This window comes from Squalius cephalus (genome assembly GCF_949319135.1).
Source record: "Squalius cephalus genome assembly, chromosome: 22".
NCBI classification, from domain to species: Eukaryota; Metazoa; Chordata; class Actinopteri; order Cypriniformes; family Leuciscidae; genus Squalius; species Squalius cephalus.
Genome location: NC_137143.1, coordinates 15,589,627 through 15,614,582, shown reverse-complemented (window position 1 = coordinate 15,614,582; position 24,956 = coordinate 15,589,627). Strand labels below are relative to the sequence as shown.

At 37.1% G+C, this 24,956-nt stretch overlaps 1 protein-coding gene across 2 annotated transcripts; it reads right to left on the bottom strand.

The window, feature by feature from the left end:
• Window positions 1-1,134: 1,134 nt before the first annotated feature.
• Window positions 1,135-22,944, bottom strand: npepps (aminopeptidase puromycin sensitive). 2 transcript variants are annotated; one of them, XM_079856531.1, is made up of 23 exons: window positions 22,621-22,944; window positions 20,151-20,235; window positions 19,930-20,007; window positions 19,617-19,738; window positions 18,120-18,227; window positions 17,501-17,701; window positions 16,942-17,038; window positions 16,810-16,843; window positions 16,461-16,575; window positions 16,176-16,340; window positions 15,820-15,924; window positions 14,871-14,931; window positions 13,475-13,584; window positions 13,134-13,197; window positions 12,880-13,019; window positions 10,558-10,692; window positions 9,657-9,876; window positions 7,867-8,009; window positions 4,514-4,570; window positions 4,321-4,428; window positions 3,072-3,227; window positions 2,856-2,903; window positions 1,135-2,078 (listed from the first exon to the last, which is right to left on the bottom strand). In XM_079856531.1, the coding sequence occupies exons 1-23, from the start codon at window positions 22,900-22,902 to the stop codon at window positions 1,932-1,934; spliced, it is 2,781 nt and encodes a 926-aa protein (XP_079712657.1). In that variant the 5' UTR covers window positions 22,903-22,944; the 3' UTR covers window positions 1,135-1,931. The 2 variants fall into 2 exon arrangements, with proteins under 2 accessions (XP_079712657.1, XP_079712658.1); XM_079856532.1 differs by having other exon boundaries at window positions 12,880-13,016; window positions 22,621-22,935.
• Between the last annotated feature and the right edge of the window lie 2,012 nt (window positions 22,945-24,956).

The window sequence follows — 24,956 nt, the reverse complement described above, 5'->3', positions numbered from 1 at the left end:
ATTTTATATAGATGAATTTTAAAAAAACACTTTACAGCCGACAAAATATTTAATCTCTGCGCATATCTAAAAAAACATATATTCACTATAGAAACGTATGATTTTACACGATTTTATTTCCCATGACATTATTAAACAAATCGTATTTCCAGTTTTTTTTTTAATGACTGCTTTTAATAAGATACCAGCTCATTTTAAAGCTGGAACAGATGAATCACTTGTAATTTTTAATACTTTTATAAATGCAAGCAGTCCACTGCAAAAGTTCCCTCTCTTGCATCAGATGTGATTTTCTTTATTGCCTAGTTTTTGTTGTCTTCGGCAATACTGTATGTAAATCTTGTGAAATCAGACTCTGTGACACTATCATTGATGTTTGAAATCTGCTATCCAAATTCATTCAGATATGCAAACTGCAGTGAACACAAGCTCCCAACATCAATCGGTGCAAACATATGTGAACTTACATCATCATATCTGTGCTTCATTGACCAATACTAAGCATTTGTAATCCTGATAAAATCAAAGTCCTCGTCTTTCCTCCCATTGAACCTGCTGCACATGATTTGAACTCATTATTTACATTTATATTCATAAGTGATATGTTTTTGAAACACTCATTTGAACTGTGTGAATGTCTATGGCATATACATTTAAGGAATACATGTTCATTTGTGTATCGTTTACAAAATGCACAAAAACATAAGAGCATGAAGAGTCATACCTCACATGTACAAATCCAATATAGCATTCCAATACAGTTGTGCCCATATTTTTTCTCATCTTCTTTAATGAACATCAATTGTATTTTTAAACAAAAGCACATTTCAGGGAAAGATTTAGAGACAGATTTTGATGATCATGAACCACATTGGGCGCCACATCAGATAATAAATTCTGTTTAGGGTTCAACAAGGGTACCATGCCATCGAACAATAAGGTTGTCCAAGTTAGAAACCAGGTTAAATCATGATTTTTTGGGGGGGGCTTTTTTTGATTTCAACAACAGTAAAATAATCATTAAATAGATCTTATAAAATGTTTCTCTAACAGCTTTGCATTATCATGGCAGATGCTTATGACATTTCGGACTTTTTGTGAAATTTTTCTTCCATTGTGTCGATTTCTCTCGCAGTTTCTGGAGGTATAAACCACTGGAAGTGCTGAAGAACAGATGACAGTGACGTACAGGAGACAAGGGCAAAGACGTATGTATATATAATCACATTTCAGATTAATTGAAGGTCTCAGAACTAATGCTCGCAGTTTACAATATACACACAGTACCATGCTTATGCGTCTTCAGTCCTAACCGTTACTAACGATGGGATTCAGAGCCGTTACCATAGAGTCCGTTCAGTTACCAGTGCATCCCAACCTTTAACCTCCATTCTGCCCAGTCACGCCGCAGAGGATTCTGGGTAAAATGCGTATATAGCCATTACTAATAAAACTGAAGGAGGAGATCGTCATTTGTACAGAACAAAAGAAAACACAAACAAACAAACTTAAAAATGAGCATATCAACATCATGCTTGATTTTTTTCGTTTTTTTTTTTTTAACCGGTAAATGCAAGGAAAGAGAGATGATTGCGTTATAATACCACTGCATTAAGAGGGGTGCCATACTGAGGGAACGGTGTGTTGACATGCATTACCAGCTCATAAAATAACATGGAGAATCTCTTGCGTTTCAGTCACAGCTCTGCTCGAGTGCACTTGCGCCTCCCACTGGCAGAATGGGGAACTACGTCACACTCAAGCGTGAACAACGGTCTTGTTTCCTAGTTTCACTTCTCTTTATTGACTCTTGGGTAATTCTTAAGATGAAGTTGCAGTTTTGAAATCATTTCTGTTTTTCGCTGAAGATAGCCAGATGATGCTCATTTTGGAGTGAGTGAGCAGGTCAGGGAGGGGTCAAAGTTCGGAGGTCAGACAGGGGGCGCTTTCCGCTGCAGGAGATAGTGGTGGATGTCATCTGCGTCTCTCTTGAGCCAGGCGGCGTTCAGGAGAATGTTCTCGCAGCACTGCTGTACCGTGCGCTCCGCCGCTGGTGCGTGATGACTTTCAAAGAAACTCTGGAAACAGAAAGACAACCAGCATTTCTGAGAAGAACAGCAACCCGCAGTGGCTAAGTTATCGTCATCTTTAACAGGATATCTATTGTTTCTATTGAAATCTATTGCATCATGTGAAACCAAACAAACTTCTTTCTGTGACGAGTTTTGTTTGATATGTTAGCTTGTCATACATTTCTTGAAAATAAATCCAGCTTATATAATGGGGTGACATTCATTCATTCATTTTTAAGTGAAACTCAAAACAGCTCTCTATAAAATCTTTTATTTTTAGGCCAAAATATGACCAGGACATTTCATTGACAGGTTTTGGTGCGATTCAGAAAATGAAAATGATTTTTTTTATATATATAAATACCATTTTGTTTCATATTTTGTTATATAATTGGGTGGCATTTGTACATTAAGTGATACTCACAGGTTTTTTTTGTTATTTAACAAATCTTATTTAAATACATTATATTAACAGATAAGTGTTCCTGTAAAGAGTTTATACATTTTTTGATAACTGTATAAAGGCTTATAACTCATTCAATCTGATTTAGTAATAAATCCTTCAGATTAGTGAACCGGCTTCACTGATAAAAATCAATTCAACTGAACATTTTGCTTACACAGTAAGCAAGTTTTACTCTTCCCAAAAGCAAAATAAAATTTCCGAGCAGAACATAGCTAGAAAATCGTATATTACAGAAATTTCCATTCACTTTGGACAACATTGTCTGTAGAATGCAAAAAAGGCTTTGCAAGTGACAAGAGAAAGCACACGATGCTCACCTTAACTTCAGCAGCCATTTTGTCTATTGCAAACCCATCCACTGTCAGCTGCAGTGAAGAATCAAAAACAACGCATCAACACTGCATATATATATACATAGTGATTATACACAACCAAATTAGATTTGGTACAGTATTTCTCATCTTAATTTACTTTACTGTGTTGCTTTTTTTATCTGTACTTTCGTCTCTACTTGCGTGCTGCACTTGTTTCACCTTGATGAGTCTTGATATGAGGAAGCCGCCCTGGTAACGGTTATGAAGCTCTTCCCAGTTGTCCTTAACAAATTTCCATGCAGCTTTGCGCCCCTGTTTGCTGCTTCCAGCTACGCCCCCGATTACAGACACAGTGTCCTGGGGACGAACCTCCTCCTAAAAATACCACAGCCAGAATCAGTGTCACTGTTCACACTGTCACTGGAGATTTTTAATTCCTCCAGATTCAGATTAGAGCTCAGAGAATGAGCGTGTCAGATTGGATTTCTTGTGAGAATGTTAATTCGAAGATGAGAGAGAGATGAAAATGGTGATTTATTGATCTCCTGGGGAAAATGGTTTAAATCTTTAAACATTAATACAACAACATTAAAGATACATAAACATACAATTATGTCAAAATGCCCATCTTGTGAAATACACAGTCAGTTATGTCTTAAATGAACAAACAGTTGGGCAAAAACTGGATGTGTATCAGTATATTAATTCTTAAAGGAGAAGTTCACTTTTAAAATGAAAATTCTGTCATCATATACTCACCCTCATGTTGTTTCAAACCTGTATGAATTTCTTCTTCTGTTCTGCTGAACAGAAAATAAGATATTTAGAAGATTATCAGTAACCAGACAGTTTTTGGGTCCCATTGACTTCCATAGTAGGAAAAAAATATACTATGGAAGTCAATGGGACCCAAAAACTGTCTGGTTACTGATAATCTTCTAAATATCTTCCTTTTTGTTCAGCAGAAGAAAGAAATTCATACAGGTTTGAAACAACATGAGGGTGAGTATATGATGGCAGAATTTTCATTTTAAAGTGGAGTATCCCTTTAAAGTGACAACCTGTGTCATTAATGTCAATCAAACAACAAAAAAGAGAAAATCACTAACTGCTCTTGACTATAACTTTTGTATCTTTAGTAATAACCAATTTATATTTAATTCATACAGAGAAGTCTATGCAGTGTTTTACTTTTACATTTGATTATTCAATTTATGTAGTATTTCTTTTATGCTAAATAAGCCTACTGTACCTGAAAGTTTATTTAATCTGTATATCTGTTCTATTATATTCTTCCTCTTGTTTGTATTATTTGCATATTTGTTCTTAATTTTAACAGCTAAAATAAAAGAACAAAATAACTATAATCATGATATTATAGAAGCTCTTGCAAAGCGTGTTTCTGGTGCTTTAAAATTTTCCACACTCTGACCTATTTTCTACAGTAAGTGTGTGCGTATTCACGTACCGACAGGGCAAAGTTAAGCACTCTCTGGATGAGGTCAGGAGCGGGAATGGCTCCCAGCACTCTCTCGATGCGGTTCTTCTCCTCCTGCATATCTGCCTGCTTATGAAGCTGAACACAGAAAATGAAAGATGCCATTATATTTGTTTGCACCTTTAACGCTGTAACCAGTGTTTAGACGCGTGTAAATTGTCACCTTGAGCATGGTGTCAAGCGTTGTGCTGTCTCCGTGCTTCAGAACTGTCAGGTACACCTAAAAATATAAAGAAAAAAACAACCACCTTGTTTACAGGGACATGTTGAAACTAGGCCTGCTGCAATGGTCAGTATTACCGGTGTTACACAGCGTTCAGCCACACACCGATTACATCACTTGCCGTAATAAAAATCATTTAGTTCAGTCAGAGAACAGACACTACAATGAGAACGAGACGAGAGTCACAGCACAGATCAGCAGCATGAGTCAGATTTCATTTATCATGTGACGAGAGTGAGGCAAGCTGACTGACAAGACGATGGCGGAAGATTTGGTTTCAAAACTAAATGTAAAAGCGCCGATTTGCCAATATTTTGGAGTTAAACCCAATGCTAATAGGGAACCTACAAACATTGAGGCTGATGAAGGCGGCAGCATTCGGAGGTAACCCTTTACACACACACCTTCAAGCACACAACAAAAATGAGGCTGCCGTGCTTATTCGTTTTGTCAATGAAAGTTTTGTGTAATATAAGCGAGTTGGTCATTGAACTGTTTTGTTGTTGTGTTTTTCATTAAAGGAGAACTCCGGTCAATTTTAACATTGAGCTCATTTTTTTGTACATTTGGAGTGCTGTCAATACAGAGAACAACGACAAAAATCGGTGTTGCCTACACCGAGTTATTCTATTTTTAAAATTTGCACCCTGTTGACTTCAATGGGGCAAGTACTAAACCTGCTTTTAGCCTCTTAACATCCTTGATGTGTCATTACAAGTGCACAGGTCATGTGAGTGATTCCTTCCGAGTGAACACGAGTGGATCTGACTGCAGTAGATGTAAAAGATATGTATAAAAATTATGTTATTTAAGCCAGCGCTCATACCTGTTTACATCCTGTTTTTCGGGTGAAGTCCAAAGTAGTCGATTGCAGAGTTCACGCGCATAGGTTTAGTTACCTATGATCACGCGCGTGAACTCGGCAATCGACTTCTTTGGACTTCAACCGAAAAACAGGATGTAAATACAGGTATTTTAAATTTTAAAAATAGAATAACTCGGTGTAGGCAACAGCGATTTTTGTCGTTGTTCTCTGTATTGACAGCACTCCAAATGTACAAAAAAATGAGCTCAATGTTAAAATTGACCGGAGTTCTCCTTTAAGGCCGTGTGTCCACCAAAGCGTTTTTACTTGCGGCTGGCGTGTTTTTTCAATTGTTTTCAATGGGAGCGCCGCGTTTTTAAAACGCCATGAGCGTAACGAGGCGCTGAGCGTCTTTTTCACGCTGAAGCGCTGAGCGTTCGGCGTTTTTTACTGGTCGCCGAGAGTTGAAGAATGTTCAACTTTTGGTAAAACGCAGCGCTCATCACTGTCACTTTTCACCCAACCGTCCAATCACAGTGGAGGAGGGGCGGGACTAATACCACACCGACCAACCGCGTCCGCCACATGATTCTGCTTGTACAACGTCAACAGATGACAACAACAAGCATAATAACGGAACAAAATCAAGAGCCAGATAAAATACATTAGGCTACATTGTATTGACATTTTAATATAGAATCAACACAGAAACAAAATATGTGTGAAATGAGATACTAGTAAGACTTTCGCGGATATTCCGTATCATAACAAGCAAAGTGTCTCGGTCTCAACCGTCTCAACTGAAAAAACGCTCCGCTGCCAAAACGCTCTCAAGCGCCCACAGCTGAGCGTTTTTAGCAGAGCGCCTAGCGTTTTCAGCTGGCTAATAACGCTTTGGTGGACACACGGCCTAAGTATGAAAATGAACCCACCATTCAAGCAATTTCCTCCCAGAATCGCTGCTAAGGTAAAAAGCGCACGGCCGCATGGGCATTCATAAGCGATTTAAAAGCGAGGTGGTTGTCACGCACCGTTCAACCGGTGGAAACATTTTGTCATCATCACATCCCTAGTTGATACAGAGCTAATAAAAACAATACAGGACCACCATTTAAAAAATAAATTAAAAAAATAAGACAATTTTTTGACAATTTTGTTTTGACATTTCATATATATTTGCAGAATAAATTAACGAAATTTCTGTAATTTCAGGCTTCTGTGATTTACATTGTACATCTCCCTTTAGCTGAACTCGCCATGAATTTGCACGTTCATAACGATAGTAAGCTCTTCTTTTGGCCTTCAAGCTAGGGGCAACAAAAGGGGCTTTCACACTAGAGGAAACTTTTCATAGTTCCTAGAACTATTGGCGAAAGTACCCGGTTTTTGGCCTGTTCGCACCTCAGGAACTATTTTAGTACTAGGAACTCCTTTTGGATGAACTAATTTAGCTCCTACTTCAGAGAAGGATCTAAACCAGCACTATAGGTACTACCAGTGACGTAAGTGTACACTGATTAGCCGAATGCACGCAAAAGACCAGCACCCGCCATTTTTTAAAAAGCCGTGTAAACACAGATTATAGCCTATTTATTTACTCCACAAACTAACTCTATGAACATGGAAAACAGTGATAGATGGACCTCTTAACCTTTCGCTGAGGAGAAAATCCAACACATCTTTGAGGGGACCAAGAGAAACATTATACAGTAGTCAACATTTGAAGTGGATCCAAAAATTTCATCAAAGTTGTCCTAAGACAAGAACGGGTATTGTTCAAAATTCATGTAGAACTTCAATGAAAGGTTTTGATCCACTTCAAATGTTTACTACTGTATATTTCTGCTCATCTAGCAACATTGGACATCAACCACATGGCATACGCTAATATCTTTTCATTTACTGTCTACTTTCTTTGTATAACAGTTCTATCTAATAATGTGTTGGACAGATCGTAAACTAATCGAACACGGAGAATGCGAGCACTATGAGCTCAGGCTCATCAAAATAAAGGTCCACCGCGTCGTCAAAATAAAAGTCACAACAACAAGCCCGGCTTACGTCACTTCAGAGTTCCTACTGGCTGTGCGAACGCAAACAGGAAAATGTTTCTAGGGGAACCATTCGTTCTCGGGGAACCACCCTGTAGCTAGTTCCTAGAACTAACCAGTGCAAAAGCCCCTATTGACTGCACAATGACACTGTAGGTCTCACCTTAGCTAAACTTGCACCAGCATAATATAGTAATCTCTTCTTTGGCCTTCAACACGTGAGAAATGTTTCAAAACAGACCATGCCACTATTAGGGAGTAGCTAGAAGATTTGATAAAAACTGTGGATGAGCTAATTAAAAAGAGTTGGAAGGTACCCAAGTATCTCAGCTTTTTTGTCTCCACCAATAGAGTCTAAGCTTTGGCATTTTTCTCCCAACAATACATGCTAAATGTACCATGATGCAAATGTGTCTGTGTTATGCTAGAGGACTCACTGGACTCCTGAGGTCTGCAGACAGAATCTGTTTACCCTCCACATGCTCTTTGAATCTCCGCCGGGCCTCCTCCAGAGTGGCCTTATGCCCCGCTTTACCCAGCTTCCCCAGCACCAGACCTCGCAGCAGGGCGTCCAAATGCCCTGAACAAGAGACGGGGAGAGGGGCAACAAACGAAAGAGCACTTCATTTGAATGTCTCATGACAAATGAATGACAACTAATCAACCAAAAAGCATTGAGCTAAAATAAAACAAGATATTTCACGGTAAAAAGGGATTAATGTACCATGCAAACAAACGTTTGTGTGAGAAACAGTCCCGATTCTAGGCGAACGTCTAACCATTGCACAAGTGCAAATACTTGTGATACAGAAGTTGTATCGAGAGGATCAATTCACACATAAATATATTACTACCAAATGTTTTAACTAGTAATTTTCTTACTTATTGTGAAAATTAAATGTGTAAAATAAACTCATCCCTAGAAATTGAGGAAAAAATCTATTTAATAGAGACAGTAGCAGCAGTATTGGTGATACTGACCTTTATAATACTTAGTAAAAACAAGCCATTAAACTAATATTTAATTTAATATCTAATCTTTTTGGTGATTCTACATTAATTTGGACCCTAAATCCAATCCAATTTAAATTTCATTCGGATTGTAAGGGGTGGTTTAAACCTTTTCTAATCCGTTTGATAGGACATGTAAACACTTGATCGGATTGAAAACCGAAACTGGAAAGCAATGACGTAGAAATAGCGTATTGACGTGTGTAATGAGCTGCTGTGGTTAAATAAAGTGTCATAAATGACTGTCGTGTCATTTTAAAATTCCGCTTCCACTCATCGTCTGCGATGTGGAACAGGACAACATCCCAACCGTTCTTGTTTCGGACTATCATCCACAGATAACCACACTTGTTGTGCAAACAGTGAGAAACTCTGTATATTCGTGCAGTGTGCGCATGTCAAAAAAAACTATTCCGATCTGAAGTTTGGCAAACATTAACACTTTATTTAGCGTTCATTAAAACACTACATTTGATTTCATTCCGATTGAAACAAAAGGTATCCATGTAAATCTAGCTAATGTGAAAATAAGCACTACAAATATAAAAATATATTAGAAATTTTAATGTTAGATACGATTAATTACAGAAAATAGTATAATCTTTTTATCAATTGACAGCACTAATATTTATACATTTAAAAAAAATAAGAAATACTTGAAGGCTACATGATATTTTAAACATTTATATGTAAATTTAATTTAACTGATATTAATATATGCATTTCTAAAGATATTTACATGAACTTAATAAATGAGTCTAATCAATAACATATTTGTTTTTTGCATTAGTATAAAAATTGGTATTGAATATGAAAAATGCAATTTTTCTGATACTGGTATTGACTACAGGAAATATGGTATTGTCACAATCCTAACCCTGACCTTTTATTAAAAGTAAAAAAAATAAAAAAAATAAAAGGTTTGTGATACTGCCATGGTTATTACATCCTACCTATGAGAACATTAACATATGCTCATTGCTCGCCACATTTATATATCAACTCCCATACAGCATTTAGCAAATTGGCAGGTGCCAAAACAAAGGTTTTTTTTCCATTCAATCAAAGGTAATGGGCTCAAAAGCTTCAAATTATATTCTTTATATGTTCCACAGAAGAAAGTAAATCAAACAGGGTTGGAATGACTGAGTAAATTATGACCGTTTGGATTTTTGGGTGAACTATCCCTTTATGAATTTTGAGTTCTGGCTCTCACCCTCTCCGGCTCTGCTGTCCCATCCCAGCTTCATGCCGATAGGGGTGAAGAGATCTCGGATGAACTCCTGGATGTCCTCGTGGAAGTCAGTGTGTGAGAGCAGAGAGGACAGAACACCCAGATTACAGCTCAGGTCACTCCACACCGTGTAGTTTGGCTCATTCACAAATGCTTCCATCACCTTCAACACCTCCACAGTACTGATCATACCTGCTCGAGCCTGAGGGCATGACAGAGAGAGAGACAGCACCACACTATTAAAAACAGAAGGTGGTAACAGACGGAGAGGAGAGACAGAAATGAATAATGATATTGTTGAAATTGCTTTTCTCAAGAAACCTTTCAGTAACACTGAACACAATGATAGCGACGCTGAAAAAAAGAACTGTAGCCTATAAAAGAGCTCAGTGAAACACCAATACTAAATCAATGAAGCACTAAGACAAGCACATAATACACTAATTAGTTATATTTTGACTAATTGAATGTAATACATTTAATTGGATTTTTGGTCCTGTATGAATAGATCATTATTATACAAATCAACCGAAACAGGCCCATGGAAATTAAAAATACTTGCACGGTACAGTGTCTGATAACCACTTCCTATAAATTTTTATAGTTCTAGAAAAAAATCAACTTAACATTTCTCAACAGTCTTGTAAGCCTTTTTTTTTTTTTTTTTTTGGAGCTTAAGTTACAAAACTCACCCTTTTTTTATTCATAATTTATAATGTATTAGTCAGACCTGGAGGCTTGAAAGAACCTGACTTCCATAAGACTGTGTAACTTGACTCTTCACTCAAGTCTTCATCATAAATACTTGAGAACTGACTCAAGGTGGAGACCTGAGCCTCTACTCTTGCAAACCAATGATTCAGGCTCATGTGTGGCGTCTCACCAGAGAGAAGAGGTCGTTTTGCAGACCCAGGCGGTCCACAGGCAGCAGTGTGAGGTCTCGGATACCAGGCAGAAGACTCTCCAGCATGGCTGAGCTGTACTGGATCCTGTAGAATCCTACGGTACCTGGATTAATCTGCACATGGAAGAAAACACACACAGTTTGGACATATAGATTGCATACATGCTGTTGTTTACAGGGTTCCTACACATTTTTTTCAGACCATATTAAACAAATGATTCATGCAGCATTATTTGGTTTATAGTACAATCATCTGTAAATATTTTTATAAGTATACGTTTTTTTCCATCATTGGTTTTGTCGAAGTGATAGCATACGCTTGAATGATGAGAAGAACCTAAAACGCTTTCTGACCTGCATATATCACCTCTGACACATCGGTTTGATGATGTAATTGTGGTTTGATGTTGAATGACCACCAAACAGCAAAAAGTAGTCTGAATTAAATGATTGTTTGCTCCTTTATCTGTTTCTGGTTTGAGTGGCACATAAACATTCTTTAGTGAAGTTCAAAAGAGACTCGCTTATGGTAAAGAATCACTAAATGATCACTAAATTTTGCCATGAATTCACACTGCTTATATGATAAATTTATATTTAGAAATTCTTACTTTTATATTTTAGAAACCTAAATAGGGTAAATAGTGTGTGGAAAAATATTTGTGTTTCCAGACTTTTCTTTTTACATATTTTTCCAGACCTGGTAATAGGGGTGGGCGATATGACCAAAATCATGATACGAGTCATTTTATTTCACAGTAACGATATTAGGGATGCATTAGGGACGATATTAGTCCGATACCGATAACGTATAACCAATACCTGTATTTTCACTGCATTTGTAATTTTTAAATGTATTGGTAGAGAAACCAAAAGAATCTAAATCATATTATTAGTTGGCTTAATTTGTTCATCAAATAAATATCTCCTTCAGTTATTTTCATGCTTAATTAAGCCTGCTAAAATGCATTGTATGAGCTTCTGTTACTTTCACTCTTCATTCTATTGCTCTATCATATTTTATCTTTCATTTAACAGTACAGCACATATTTAGAGCAGCTCCAGCAGGGCTCAGTGCTGAGGATTGGGTCAGTGGTACAAATGTTTAGACACCAGTGAAATATCAATTCTTCATTCCAATTTTGATGCTTCAACAAAAACTACAGTAATCAATCAAATGTGAAAAACACACTGCATATTCATTATTGCATAATTTATATATATATATATATATATATATATATATATATATATATATATATATCATGATACAGTTATTTTTGCTTTGAATAAGGTTATGATATCAAAATGTTTGATACCTTTGAAATTTCATAATACTTTCAGTTTTGTTCAATTTCAATCTCATTTAAAAAAACAATACTAGCCTAAAATAACTCTCAAGCTTAGCTTGCTGAAGACAAGTAAACTGATAAAGAGCAAAGAAAAAAAAATACAATAGAACAAAAGACACAAATTAAACAGAAATACCTGAAAAAGTTCAAGCACTAGAAATACTACATAAAATGTATGAAGTAATCAAACGCATAATAAAACAATGCATTGTCTTTACTGTGTAAATTAAATATACATTCTTATTAAAGTTCCAAAAGTGATTCAGCCAAGAGAAGTGAGAGATTCTCTTTTTTTTTTTTTTTTTTTTATATTAATAATGACAGCAGGTAAATTTGGATGCTGTCACTTTAAGACAGACTGCACGGATCCAATATACTCATGTGTTTTCTGTCTCAACTGTTTACGTTCACTTAAGACATAAATGACTATGTTTAATTGCAATACTTTGACACATAGGTATGTGTATTTAACCGTTCAGGCGGTTCCCAACTAGGCGGCAAAAAGCACTCAGTTCAGTTGTTAATTGCACTTCAATGGTTTAAAATCATCTGTTTTTAAACCTTAATGCTAAAAAACGCATGCAAGCGAAAAGCGTGCACAGCAACATTACATGAGCATAACCGTGACAAGAGATGATGGTCCAAAATCCTATTCCAGTTGACAAATATCTACCGGTTAATTGTGTCTACCAGTATAATCGCCTACCCCTACCTGGAAATGATTTAAATCTAATTCCATACTTATCCAAACTGCATAGGAACCTTGCATTTAGTTTTATATGACCTTTTTCTGACCCCCAAAATTAAGCAACTGTTTTAGTTATACCATTTTCCATAATATGACCCCTTTTTATACATGTTCATGAGATGGGTTGTCAATCTTTGAGTCATCCCAATTTGAAGTATAAATAGCCTTTTCAATAAAATACATAAAACACAGCAATCTGACCTTGACCCACTGGTCAGTTGCAACGTTGGTGACGTTAACTGTGGTTTCAGGCTGGTCCAACAGAACCTTCATCTTAGTGCAGCTCGGGTCCTCACTGGTGCAGATACTTATGGGAACCATCCAATTGGGGCAGTCCTCTTCTAGCACACGGAAATTAGGGTATAACAGAGTCAGAAAAAGACAGATAAATAAATTGTTAAAACAGTCAGCGGGTTCAGTGCCTAGTTTAACTGCTCTCTTTTTTTGGCACGTACCATTACGTGGTCCACTAGCACAGAACTTCTTCTGAGACATTTTCAGCACACGGTCACTGCCATGCTGGAAAGGAAAAAAGAAAAAAAAAAGAAAAATCAAAAGCAATTATTTCAGCTCTGATTACATCTTGTATTGCCAAGACAACAGTTGTTATTACCAGATGCTCGCTGAGAAGCTCATAGTCCATCTCAGCAAGACTTCTCAATACCCCGAGGGTTATTTAAATTGTATTTGAAAACTTTAGGGGAAAGAACATCCAGAGAAATTTGAAAGAAAAACAATCCCTCTGAGCTGGATGATGACAAAAGAAAAACGATGAGAATGGGTCTGTAAATGTTACCTGCTCTTGATCCACTACTATAATAGGAAAGCCCATTTGTTTGGTCCAGGAATTCATCACTGCGGCAATAGGCTTCCCGCTTGCTTTCTCCAAACACTCCCATAGGTCCTCTGGTATAGAAAAAGAGAAAGAGAGAACGTCACACCTTTTATTTCTGACTACACAACAATTAACAAAGCATAATAACAACACTGGTGCCAGTTCACACGCCCACAACTCTCCCGCCAAATACTATGCTGTGTCAGAATTACAACGTAACACCATGTTATTACTACAGCTGTAATTTCTGTTGTTTGGATCGGATCACTGGTCTCAAGGCAATGCTTAACCACTTCCTTATGGATATCTTTTCCTATTAACAATACACAGAGCACAAGTGAAAATTAATGGCTAATTTTATATTATAAAAATGTCATTTGTAATACTGTATTAAAATGTATAAAGTATCATTTACAATATCATAAGGTACAGACAAAAGTCAAGCTCAAACTAAATGTTAGAAATATCATCCAAATTTTATGCAGTGAAACTCCCTCAATAACACACTGCAAGCTTTCTACAGTTCAAGATAAAACTGCTAGAACTGCCATGATTATGAACTAATGAGTGGCTAATGAGTAATTGTCACACAAATAACTGTGATTTACGACTTAGAGTTGTGTTCATGCCAAATACCGTCCGTTTAAGCCTATAAACACACAGAGCTGCAGTCTGTAACTTAAAACTTACAAAATTTATATAATTTGCGAGTACATCATGAATCCATTTTCCAAACCGTGTTTTTGTATTATCCTGAATCACTATACAGTACACCTATAATAAGTGTTTATATTCAGACTATTTTAGACTGGTACGGGTCGTACCACCACCTGCGTGACTCGTCATAGACAAACCGCAAGACACACACAGTTCTGTTTATTAACCGCTAGAGCACCAAAAGTTACAGACTACAGCTTTAAGAAGTCATTTATTCATATGTAAAGTAGCTATGAAACGGAAGTAGTGACAGATCATTTCTTCCCTATTGAGTGTAATATCCAAAGAGAAAAAATGTAAAGTTGGGACTTGGTTATATGCATTAGATCGAACAATTGTGATTTTGTTTTTTGTTTTTAACCACAATCCCAGCTTCTTTGGCAGTTTTCATGGTTAAAACCCAGCTTGAATAATTAAAATTTAAAATAGATATTTAAGACCCATTTTTTCTAAAAATTCTAGAGCTAAATTTGGATTTTAAATAATTGTTAACAGGAGATGTGATATGTAATAATCTTAACAGGCCTAAAATCTTCTATAAAGGATCCTGATTTGGGTTTAACAAGGTCATTAGGCTGTTCAGTAATCAAGATAAAAGTTAAAGCTTAAGTTTCACAAATATTATGGCAAGTTAACTTACCAGTAGATGCATTTTTGTGCTGAAACTTCAAAAGGTAAGCATTCATTCCCTTTCTAAAATCCTAGAAAGAAAAAAAAAATCATTCAATCAAATATCATTCAAAACCAAAGCTCTAAAGATAACTGCAAAAAAGAGAATGAATCTAAGAGTGTTCAAACTTGCAGTTTGGTTCTCTTAGTTCTTTAGGTCCGGAACAAAAAATAAAATGATTAATTTAGTAGTCCTGGTCATTTTTAACACTGAACCTAAAGATACAAAACATAAACACCTTCTATGGTGTATATTTTGCTACGGAACTTACGGGACAACCAAAACAATGCTATGTGCCGGGCTAAAGCGCTTGTTTGTTAGTGCGTACATATGATGCTATTTTTACCAGCTGAGAAGTCACAAAGAGCTTATAAAATATGTAAATGAGTCAAAACAGTGCAAGGAATTCCTCTGTTACATATACAAATGAAGATCTGCTGCAAGGAGAAGGTGGTTCTGACGCTTTTATCAAATGTAACAGGAAACATATTTCCAATGACGAGAAGAACCAGGTATCCTTGAGCATTCTGTTCTTTTTAGGGTCGCATCTTGTGACATCACGTCCTGTTTTCGTTTTGTTTAGATGTCTTTGTTCGGTTTTGCGCTTATATTTCAGCCGAACCATCTATTCAAATCAACTGCACTAACAGCATTCACACATTTTAATCAAACCAAGTGTGCCAAGTGTGAACACAATGGCAGATTCAGTCAGTGTTAATGATGGCTGGAACTATGGTTGCAACAACTACCAAAAGTCATCAGACAGATTACAAATGCTTAAAGATCTTAGACTCTAGCACAATAGACAGATAAGCAACATGTCTTTCCATAAATCCTCTTGGGGGAGTCACATCGACCACCTGTCTGACAGATTTACACTGAGTGTCTCTCTGAAGCTGGCCAAAAGCGTGACTCTCACCTCATCGCCAATGTAGTTATGCAGCATGCGAATGACAGATGCCCCTTTGCTGTACGATATGGCATCGAATATTTCATCCACTTCTGAAGGGTGTCCAACATCAACCTACGATTCAAAAGAAACACACACACACATCCACTGAAACATGACTCGGAGATCAATATTTCATTAGGCTAAATCTGGGTCTGGAATTTAAATGCTGTAAGAGATATGGCTGAGTAGACAGACAGACTGACAAACAAAGTGCAAATCAAAACTTCCTGCTGTCCACACAAACACTTAAAAGCAACAAACACCAGAGACACACAATGGGAGAGCTTGGGGTTATGGGGGAGACACACTCATCTCATGCAGACCTCAATAGGGTGGCTGTTATCTAACGCATCCAGGTCCAGAGCCCTGGTGTAGTCCGCAGATACAAACTGGGTCCAGATGTCGTATTCAGGGAAACAGTGGTCTACACAAAGGTACTCGATCCAAGATGCAAAGCCTTCATTAAGCCACAAATGAGTCCACCATTCCTGCAGTAAGAGACATATTCTCAGCAACCTGAATAACACAGTTATATTCAAATACCACTGTGACCTACAAAAAACATATGTAGCATGAACCTACCACATTGAACATTTGAACACACTCACCATGGTAACCAGGTTCCCAAACCACTGATGTGCAAGTTCATGGCCGACTACCAGGGCGACCCACTGCCGGGATGACGCACACGAGTTCTTTGGGTCAATCAGCAGAGCTGTCTCCCTGCAAGGGGACAAAGACAAAATTTTCAAATAAAAAATGCATAAGAACGAAACACAACATAATGCATCTCATATTGTTGAGGTTTGCTGGGGATTAACATGCTAGTACCAAGAAATATGAAATATTAATGAAGCTCTCTTAAATAGCTGCTTTCAAAAGGCACAAGGTTCTGCTTTCATGATGATTTATGAAGTCTCAGGTTTGCTATTAATTTCTTTTAAAACTTAAAATCACCTGTAAGTAACAAGGCCCCAGTTTTCCATGGCACCTACAGGACAAGAGAAATCCAAAAGTTAAAACAAGTTAAACATAATAGACAAAGTCTATTGCGACAGATGTTTCATTTATAATGTAAATGGTACAAACCAGCAGCAAAATCAGCAATAGCAATTAGATCAATTTTAGGCAACGGATAAGGAACATTGAAATAATCTTTGTAGAACGGAAGGGTCTTTGTAGCAACCTGGAAGAAAAAAGAAAAAAAGGTTAATACTTTCACAACCAAAGTATTATTACAACCACAGATAGCATTAAATAATATATGAAATAAATGAATATCAATTTCTCAAACTGTGCATTATAATGTTGAGAAGTTTAAATTCACTTGCATCATTTAAAACTATTTTTTATTTAGACCAAATACTATACAATTTTATTACTGACATATAACATACTGACTCCAAACGCTCAAACAGTAGTGTATTTTTTTCTTTATTTTAATCAGATGTTTGGAAAAAATAAACATTAAAAATGTAGATTTAAAAAAATATTACTAGGTTTGTAAAAATCTAATTTAATCTGGGGGATTCAGACTACAGAAAGCTAAACCTTTTTGAATTTGAATAGCAAAAAAAAAAAAAAAAAAAAAAGAAAAAGAGAAAAAGAAAAAGCAAACCATCACAGACAGAGGGAGCAGCTCTCATACCTCCAGTGCAAATTTCCCTTGCTCTGCTTTTCCGACAGGGGTGTACACACGGACTGTCACACCGTCCGACGACGTACTCTCCACAAAGTCATACTCGCCGATGACAAACGCCACCAGGTAGGTGGACATGATGGGTGTAGTGGCAAACTTGACCTCCACCAGACTGTGATCCTCTGGATATGGCTTTCGGTCAACAACATTCTGCACAGAAAGTGAAACACGATTGAAATATGTGTGTTCAGTATGGGAACTAGTCTCCCAGAACCACACGTCGAACTATCATCATAAACTCAGCAGAAGCAGAGCAGACGCTTTCAGTTTATGAATGTAGCATCCATGTCCAACTCAACTAAATGTTTTTTTAATTGTCTATAAAAAAGTAAAACGACATTGGTGGCCAAGTAATCTAATCGGTGTACAGCCAAACATTGTGTAACACTGGTAACACCAACTACCGCAGTAAGCTTAATGTGTGCCAAGTGTCATGACTTGCAAGGGTAGGCCCAATGCCTCTGGGCCTGGGTTAGATAATACACAAGTCTGACAGTAATGTGAATAAAGCCATTTAGGGACGTTTGTTTCCAGAGGGAAGGATTAAAAAAAGAAAAATGACACATACCATATTCGACAAGGCTACTCTTTCCTTTGGGACGATGAGGGTGATGTCAAAAGTGGCTTTGATAGCTGGTTCGTCCCAGCAAGGGAAAGCTCGACGTGCGTCCGTGGCCTGAAGCGGGTGAGAGACGTTGAGAGAGATGGAGACAGCGAGACATGAAGAGAGGATTCAGGGTTAGAATGGGTTGCAGTGATACAAACACGAGCAGGAATATTTGCATGGCATCAAAGACTGAAGATGCACAAAAGCACCATATTCTGATCTTCCGATCCAGCAATTTTTACTTGCCCTGCCAATATTTTCAATTGCCAAGTGATGAAAGTATGCTACTTTTTTTTTTAGCAAAGTATTTTTTTTATTTTTTGCTATAATTATTTACATTTAATTCAATTTTCTGTTAAATTCACAAACTGTTTAGGTTACCGATTTCTCTAATTTTGAAAGAAAATGAAAAGCTGAAAATTATATATCTGTAATGTAACTCCATAAATAAAACACACTTTTGCTGGAAAATGATGGCATGCAATGCAAAACTTTACTGACCAAAAAAAGTTATATATATTTTTTGACCTAAAGTAATTTTTTTTAAGCATTTTCAAGTAACAAAATGTTTTAGTAACTTTTTTTTCTTTATTTAAAAAATGTTAAAAAAAATTGCAATAAGCTTGAAATATTACACATGTAATGTAAAACCCTAAATAAAACAGTTTTGCTTGTGCAAAGCCTTTTTTTGTGCAATTTTGACAAAACCTCTATCTTAGTCAGCTAGATAACACTGTCCTGTTGTTGTACATTTTGCCGATTTGTCTGCAATTTAGACAACATCAACGAAAACCAAATGCTTAATCTTGGCAAGGCATAAAAATGGATGCACAAGATCAATGCATGTAAATATTTCAGTGGCAACGCATCACTCAACCAAAAGGGCAAATTACTTTTCCATCAACTCTCTCACACTGGCCCAGAGCCAGCGGGACATCCTTATCACTGAGCCCTGATTAAGTTAACTTCAACCAAAGCTCAAGCTAAGAGGCTAAACTTTCAGTTAAATATCCCTCTCACATTAAAATCTATCAAGTATGAATAAGTATGAGTACAATAATGACTATTTTAATGGATTTATAATGCAAGCATCATGATAAAACCAGTAATTACATTAAAACGGTACAATACACCAGACATAAATCATGGGCCAAACATACATTATGTAACAAGGGGTCTGAAAAAAAGTTCTCCACTATTTAGTTTTACTTCCATTATAGGTTCCCATATAATAAATTGCTTGTTTTTCCTCATTTGTAAGTCGCTTGGGACAAAAGCGAATGCTGAATGACTATGTGAATTTGTCTTTATCGAGAGACACAGTCAAGATCTTCGAGGAAAGTGAATGACTGAGCAGAAAGAGTGAGAGAGGGACATGACAAATGATAAAGCAAACAGTGGCAGAGAAAGTGAGCGAGCAAACAGATGAATGAACCGCGCGTCCTGATATGAGTTTACCTCAAACTGTGTGACGGCAGCGAAGCGGACTTCTCCCGAAGGAGTCGTGTATTTACTCCTATAGAAGCCTTTCATTTTGTCGTTCAGCTCTCCAACAAAGTCTATTTTCAATGATCCTGACCCTGAAAAACAAGAAGCCTATGATTAAAAACCAAAACAAAAGGCACATAAAACAGAAGGACAGAGCAAGAAACACCATTCATCTTTGAAGCCGCTTTCATGTGTCAATAAACCCACTATAGCAACTCATTACACAGAGACTGTTGACATGACAGCAGAAGGCTTCTTCCAGGCCACAATATGAGTTCTTTACCATTTTGCAGAGTGCTGGGGAAACATAGGGTAACCTTCTCATCCTCGTTCTGATAGTTAAATCCTGTAGCGTTAATTTCTAAATGGACGGGGAGAAAATGAGCACAGTTAATCCTAAAAATAAAACAGACTATAAAACATTTAATGCAGGTCGAACAAGCAATCAGGCAAAAGTCGAGCAAATACATCACTAAATGTGGATTACAGTTGAGTAGAACTCACCTTCCCCCCCTTCAGGCACAAAAGAAGCAGTAATTATGTCTATATCAGCACAGTTCATCACAATCTGGTTTGTCCCTTGTGTAACCTGTCAAGAACAATGACATACAGTTCGGTTTTAATGTTCATATGGGTCCAGTGGTTTCATGATCCTCAGTTTTCAGTATTTGGTGTGTGGTTTCTTTTCTAATAACACTTCATCGCCTTTTCCAAGCGTTGTGAACCTTCCTTTGTTTCATACTGGATCAGATAACAGTCATAAAAAAAATGAAACAACTCACGTCACTTACATACAATCCAGACAATCAGTGCAGGAAAATTCTTCCTGGTTTAGTAAACACTAAGCCAGGGTCTTTCTCTGACGCAGAAAGAGACATTTACAATTAACAGTATTTTTTAAACAAATACTTTTATCAGTGAGAATGCATTAAATTGATCAAGCGTCATTTATAATGTGACAAAATATTTCTATTTCAAATAAATGCTGTTCTTTTGAAATTTCTATTCATCAATCCTGAAGAATGTATCACAGTTTCCACAAAAACATTAAGCAGCGCAACTATTTTCAACAATGATAATAATAAGAAATGCTTCTTGTGCACCAAATCAGCATATTATAATAATTAGAATGACTTATGAAGGATCACGTGACACTTTTCCATTACAGTAATAAACTACATTTTAAAATTGTAATAATATCTCACAATATTACTGTTTTTTTCGATCAAACAAAAGCTGCCTTGGTGAGACTTAATAACTGTGTTGGGATCCTCTGCTTCGTTTTTATCTTTGCTCATGTCATAGTGCATTCGATTTCACGCTTCTCGTTTTGTTGTAGGAAATCTCCAGCAGAACAAGCAAATACAGAGCACATGGAAAAAGAACCGCCTGAATCCTCACGGCTTTTCTGAGGCTCAAGGGCCATCTCCTGCTGCTATGAAATTCTGACGTGCGCATATATAATCAGATTATGAATAAAAAGACCAACAGTTTGCATGGCCTCTTATGTTGCAATAGGCTGTTTAAGACTGCATTTATTGCATAATGCTGAAGTGAAACTTTCCCGGGACGATCAATAGCTTTCAGGCTCTCATGTCCATAAGCTAGCTTTTACAGACAAAGAGACACAATACAACCCAGAGTCTGTTTTAATTATTCCTCAACCTAACTATTATCACACTTCATTTACGGAGAATTGGATCCTGCATAAAGACACGCATTGTGTTTAGAGGCTTGAAGCTGCCAAGGTAAAGCTTTAGAGGGCACATGTGGCTTGTTGAAGCTGGATGTGACTTGGATGCAATGAGCGCACTGGCCATGTGACAAAGGGCCGCCACTAGCAGTACACTGTTTTAATGGTGTTTATCAACGTGAGCCATATCTGTCCACAATGACAGTCATAGTGTGTTTGGCATTGTGGGGGATGTAGTTAATCTCATGCTCCAATGAGTTTTGGCAACTGTAAGGCGACTTTCACAACACAGCTGCATGAGAGTGGGATGCAACATGACTGAACGTGTGAAGCTGTTGAGTTATAAAAAGGCACCACAAACAATCTTACGCAAAGTGCAATGACATAGGCCGGACCTCAATTTCATCACATCTGGCCCGCATTTACCTCTACCGTCTTTTCTATTTGTTTACAGGATCAACCACAGTAATTTACCCAGCAGTAATGGCTGCGATTGTACAAAGATCCACTGATATATGTATGTATGTGTATATATATATATATATATATATATATATATATATATATATGTATGTATGTGTATATATATAGAGAGAGAGAGAGAAAGAGAGATATTGATCAGACCAGACCAACTATTTATGAAAGACGTAAATAAAAGATTTTGAAGATTTATGTGTGTTTTAGACTTATTTTATCCCCAGCCACAAAGTCCATCCTGCACCTGAGCATTTCCTCGGGCGCTACACTGTGATTATTCTAAGCTATAAAGTATCATGTAAACTGTCAGCCAGGCTCAGAGTGACTCAGGAGCTTGTAGACAGGACTGATTCACCGTCTCGGCCATGTACGTGAAAACTATAACCTGGAAGGAGGTTAAATTACGACATTTATCTGTGTATGTACGTGCTTTTTGACAGCAGCTCTGCAGGCTAACGTGGTTAGCAGTGTAGCGCCAGTTAGCGCTTTAGCTTGCAGGGCAAACAAACTAACTGCTTCATTCTCTTTATTGTGAGAGCCAGACCTCAGAAGGACACCAGGTTTAAGTATTTAGTAACAAATAATACAATTCGAACATGCTGGAACTCGTAAATATGAAAGATGTGGTGTGTAAAGCCGCTGTCTGGTTCACTAGCAGGTAGCTCGTTAGATTAGCAGCAACAACACTATCAGCACTTATAAAAATGCAAAGTGAAAAACTAGGCTTAACATTAAAATGGCATGACATTGGGGCCCAGACCAGAGGGGGGCAGAGGGGCTGCATGGAATCAGGTTCAACATTACCTCCACGGCTGCCTCCAGTTTGCCCTCGAAGGTGAAGTCGACGAGGTCGGGCTTGAGGCGCAGCCCGTAGTTGACGGGGTAGACGTCAGTGGGCAACCGCACGAAGGGCCTCCGCTCGGGCATGCTGAATAATGTCGATACGCTGGAGACCGAATTAAAACGGACTGGGAGTTTGCTTGCTCGGAGAGTCGGAGACACGGGCTTCGCTATTGGAGTCGGATTGCGGGGTAGGGCTAGCCGTATGACTGACAGAGACACCCGACAACTCATGAAAAACAACATACAAACCGTTGGAGATGGTCCTCGCTGTGCCCCGCCCCCTCTTCGGGTAGAGATGTCCGAAGCTTTTCAGTGAATCGGTTAAATTGGCTCACCAAACCGGTCTGAATGATTCGTTCACTAATCGAAATGAACGAGTCGTTAACGAATCGGATTGGTCAAGGCGGCGAATTTGTTGTTAGAACAAGTTGTTGTTATCACCTTGAACCAAAATCCCTTTCAAAGAAAATCTTTTCACTCGGCGGCCATATTTGCAACGACTCCTGTCAGCTATTTCGGGCATCCAAGACCAAGTCGTATAGATCTGAATAGGGGGATTCTTAAATCTCCAAAACGGCTTGCCGAACTCACAATTAAAGAACATATTTAAAACCAGAAACAAAATCTGACATAAACTGCCCCATAAGTGTTGTTTCATATGCTCAAATAGCGTTAATAAAAACTTATTTTTCAGGAAAGACCAGTGCTAAGCACGAGACCATGCTTCTGCGGACCTACGCTGTGTAGGCAACGCGTTGACTTTACCAATCAGCGATTGGCTCTTTTACTTAGAAGGCGGGACTTATTCAGCCATATTGTGCGTTGTATTTTCTCCCATTCATAAGTAATAGGAGTGAACAGTTTTTCTATATCTATATCTACTTGAACCCAATGCAAAAGTCTGCGAGGGGAAATATTTTGTCCTGATGCGAAATTGAAATAAATTGATTTAGAATGTGAAAATTCGCCAAACAACTGTGACCGCAACAAAAATCGTGGATTTGACTGATTCAGCAAAAAGTAGGATAGTAGTCAAAGTGCAGAAATGTTTTTTTAAAAAGAAATGTTATTATTAAAATATATAATTAAATGTTTTGAGAAATATGTTGAGAAATGTTTTATGATAAAAAATAGGCTATTATTACAATTGGCAAAACAAATTTTAAACCAATGGATAATTTTATATTTAGTGTAAATGCAAATTATATTTATAAATTCTAAATGACTTTATGAGCTGAAGAACCTTGACTACAAGAAACTGAACTGGCACACTTCAAAACATAATAATAGCAATGTGTGCCTGAAAGGTTTTTTTTTTTTTTTGAGTGTTGTAGAGTTTAGACACTAAAGCATGTAATATGCCAAGTCACGACGCAAATTTAGCTTAAACCGTTTTGAGCGTTTCTTTTAAATGAACTGTTCAAAAGAACCGATTCGCGGAAATGAATCAGACTTCTTGTCACTGTTTTCACTGATGAACTGAGCAAGAACGGAAGAACAGAATTAAACACATCTGGACGGGAAAAAGGCTTTGATCCATCTGTGCAATATGAATTTAAATCTGTAGAGGGCGCGCCATGGCCCAAGCCTTATTGGTTTGTTTAGAATTTTATTGGATTTTACACTAGGCTATATGTCATTGTTTACTTACAGTTTTGTTATTTTTCTGTGAAACAAAAAAGGAGACTTGTTGATGAATCATCAACACAGCTGTTTTCCATACTACAACAGTTCCAAATGACCATCTTATGGGGCGCCGTTTGTAAAGCGGCTCACGCTGAAAATAACAGCAACATTTTGTCACATTTAGCTTCAAACAATGTTTAAAAAACTGGTATGAATTTTTGACGGTCACTTTTTAGCACATTTACAAAACTATTTGTCAACTTAGAGATTTTAAATAGTTAAATCTAAATATTAAATGTTACACCTAAATGTTAAATGTTAAATCTAAATGCTTTACAAACGGCGCCTCATAATAAATCAAGGTCCACAACTCAAAAAATATAGTCTGTATCATTTGAATAAAAATCTTAAAGCAATAAAAAAATTAATTACAATTTTTAATACAAATATTTGCTATTAGAGTTAAAAATGTGAAGATGTTAATGCTATCATTAGGTTATCTTTAGGACGATATAACTGAAATAGATCTGAGACAACTGCTTTAAAGTAACCAAATAGGAATAGCAATATTTTGTGAATATTCTAAGAATAAATATGACATAAATATCGAAATTGTGACATGCTATGAATTTTGGCCCAGAAACAGTCAGATTAGGCAAGTCTTTGTTTTT

What these genes read in the sequence shown, in the direction of transcription:
- npepps (XM_079856531.1), bottom strand. Translation starts at nt 22,902, where the DNA reads ATGTTGTTTTTCATGAGTTGTCGGGTGTCTCTGTCAGTCATACGGCTA. An exon ending in TGCTAGTGGACCACGTAATG is followed by an intron (nt 13,020 to 13,133) that starts GTACGTGCCAAA and finishes TCCGTGTGCTAG; the next exon opens with AAGAGGACTGCCCCAATTGG. An exon ending in AAATGGCTGCTGAAGTTAAG is followed by an intron (nt 2,079 to 2,855) that starts GTGAGCATCGTG and finishes TTCTGTTTCCAG; the next exon opens with AGTTTCTTTGAAAGTCATCA.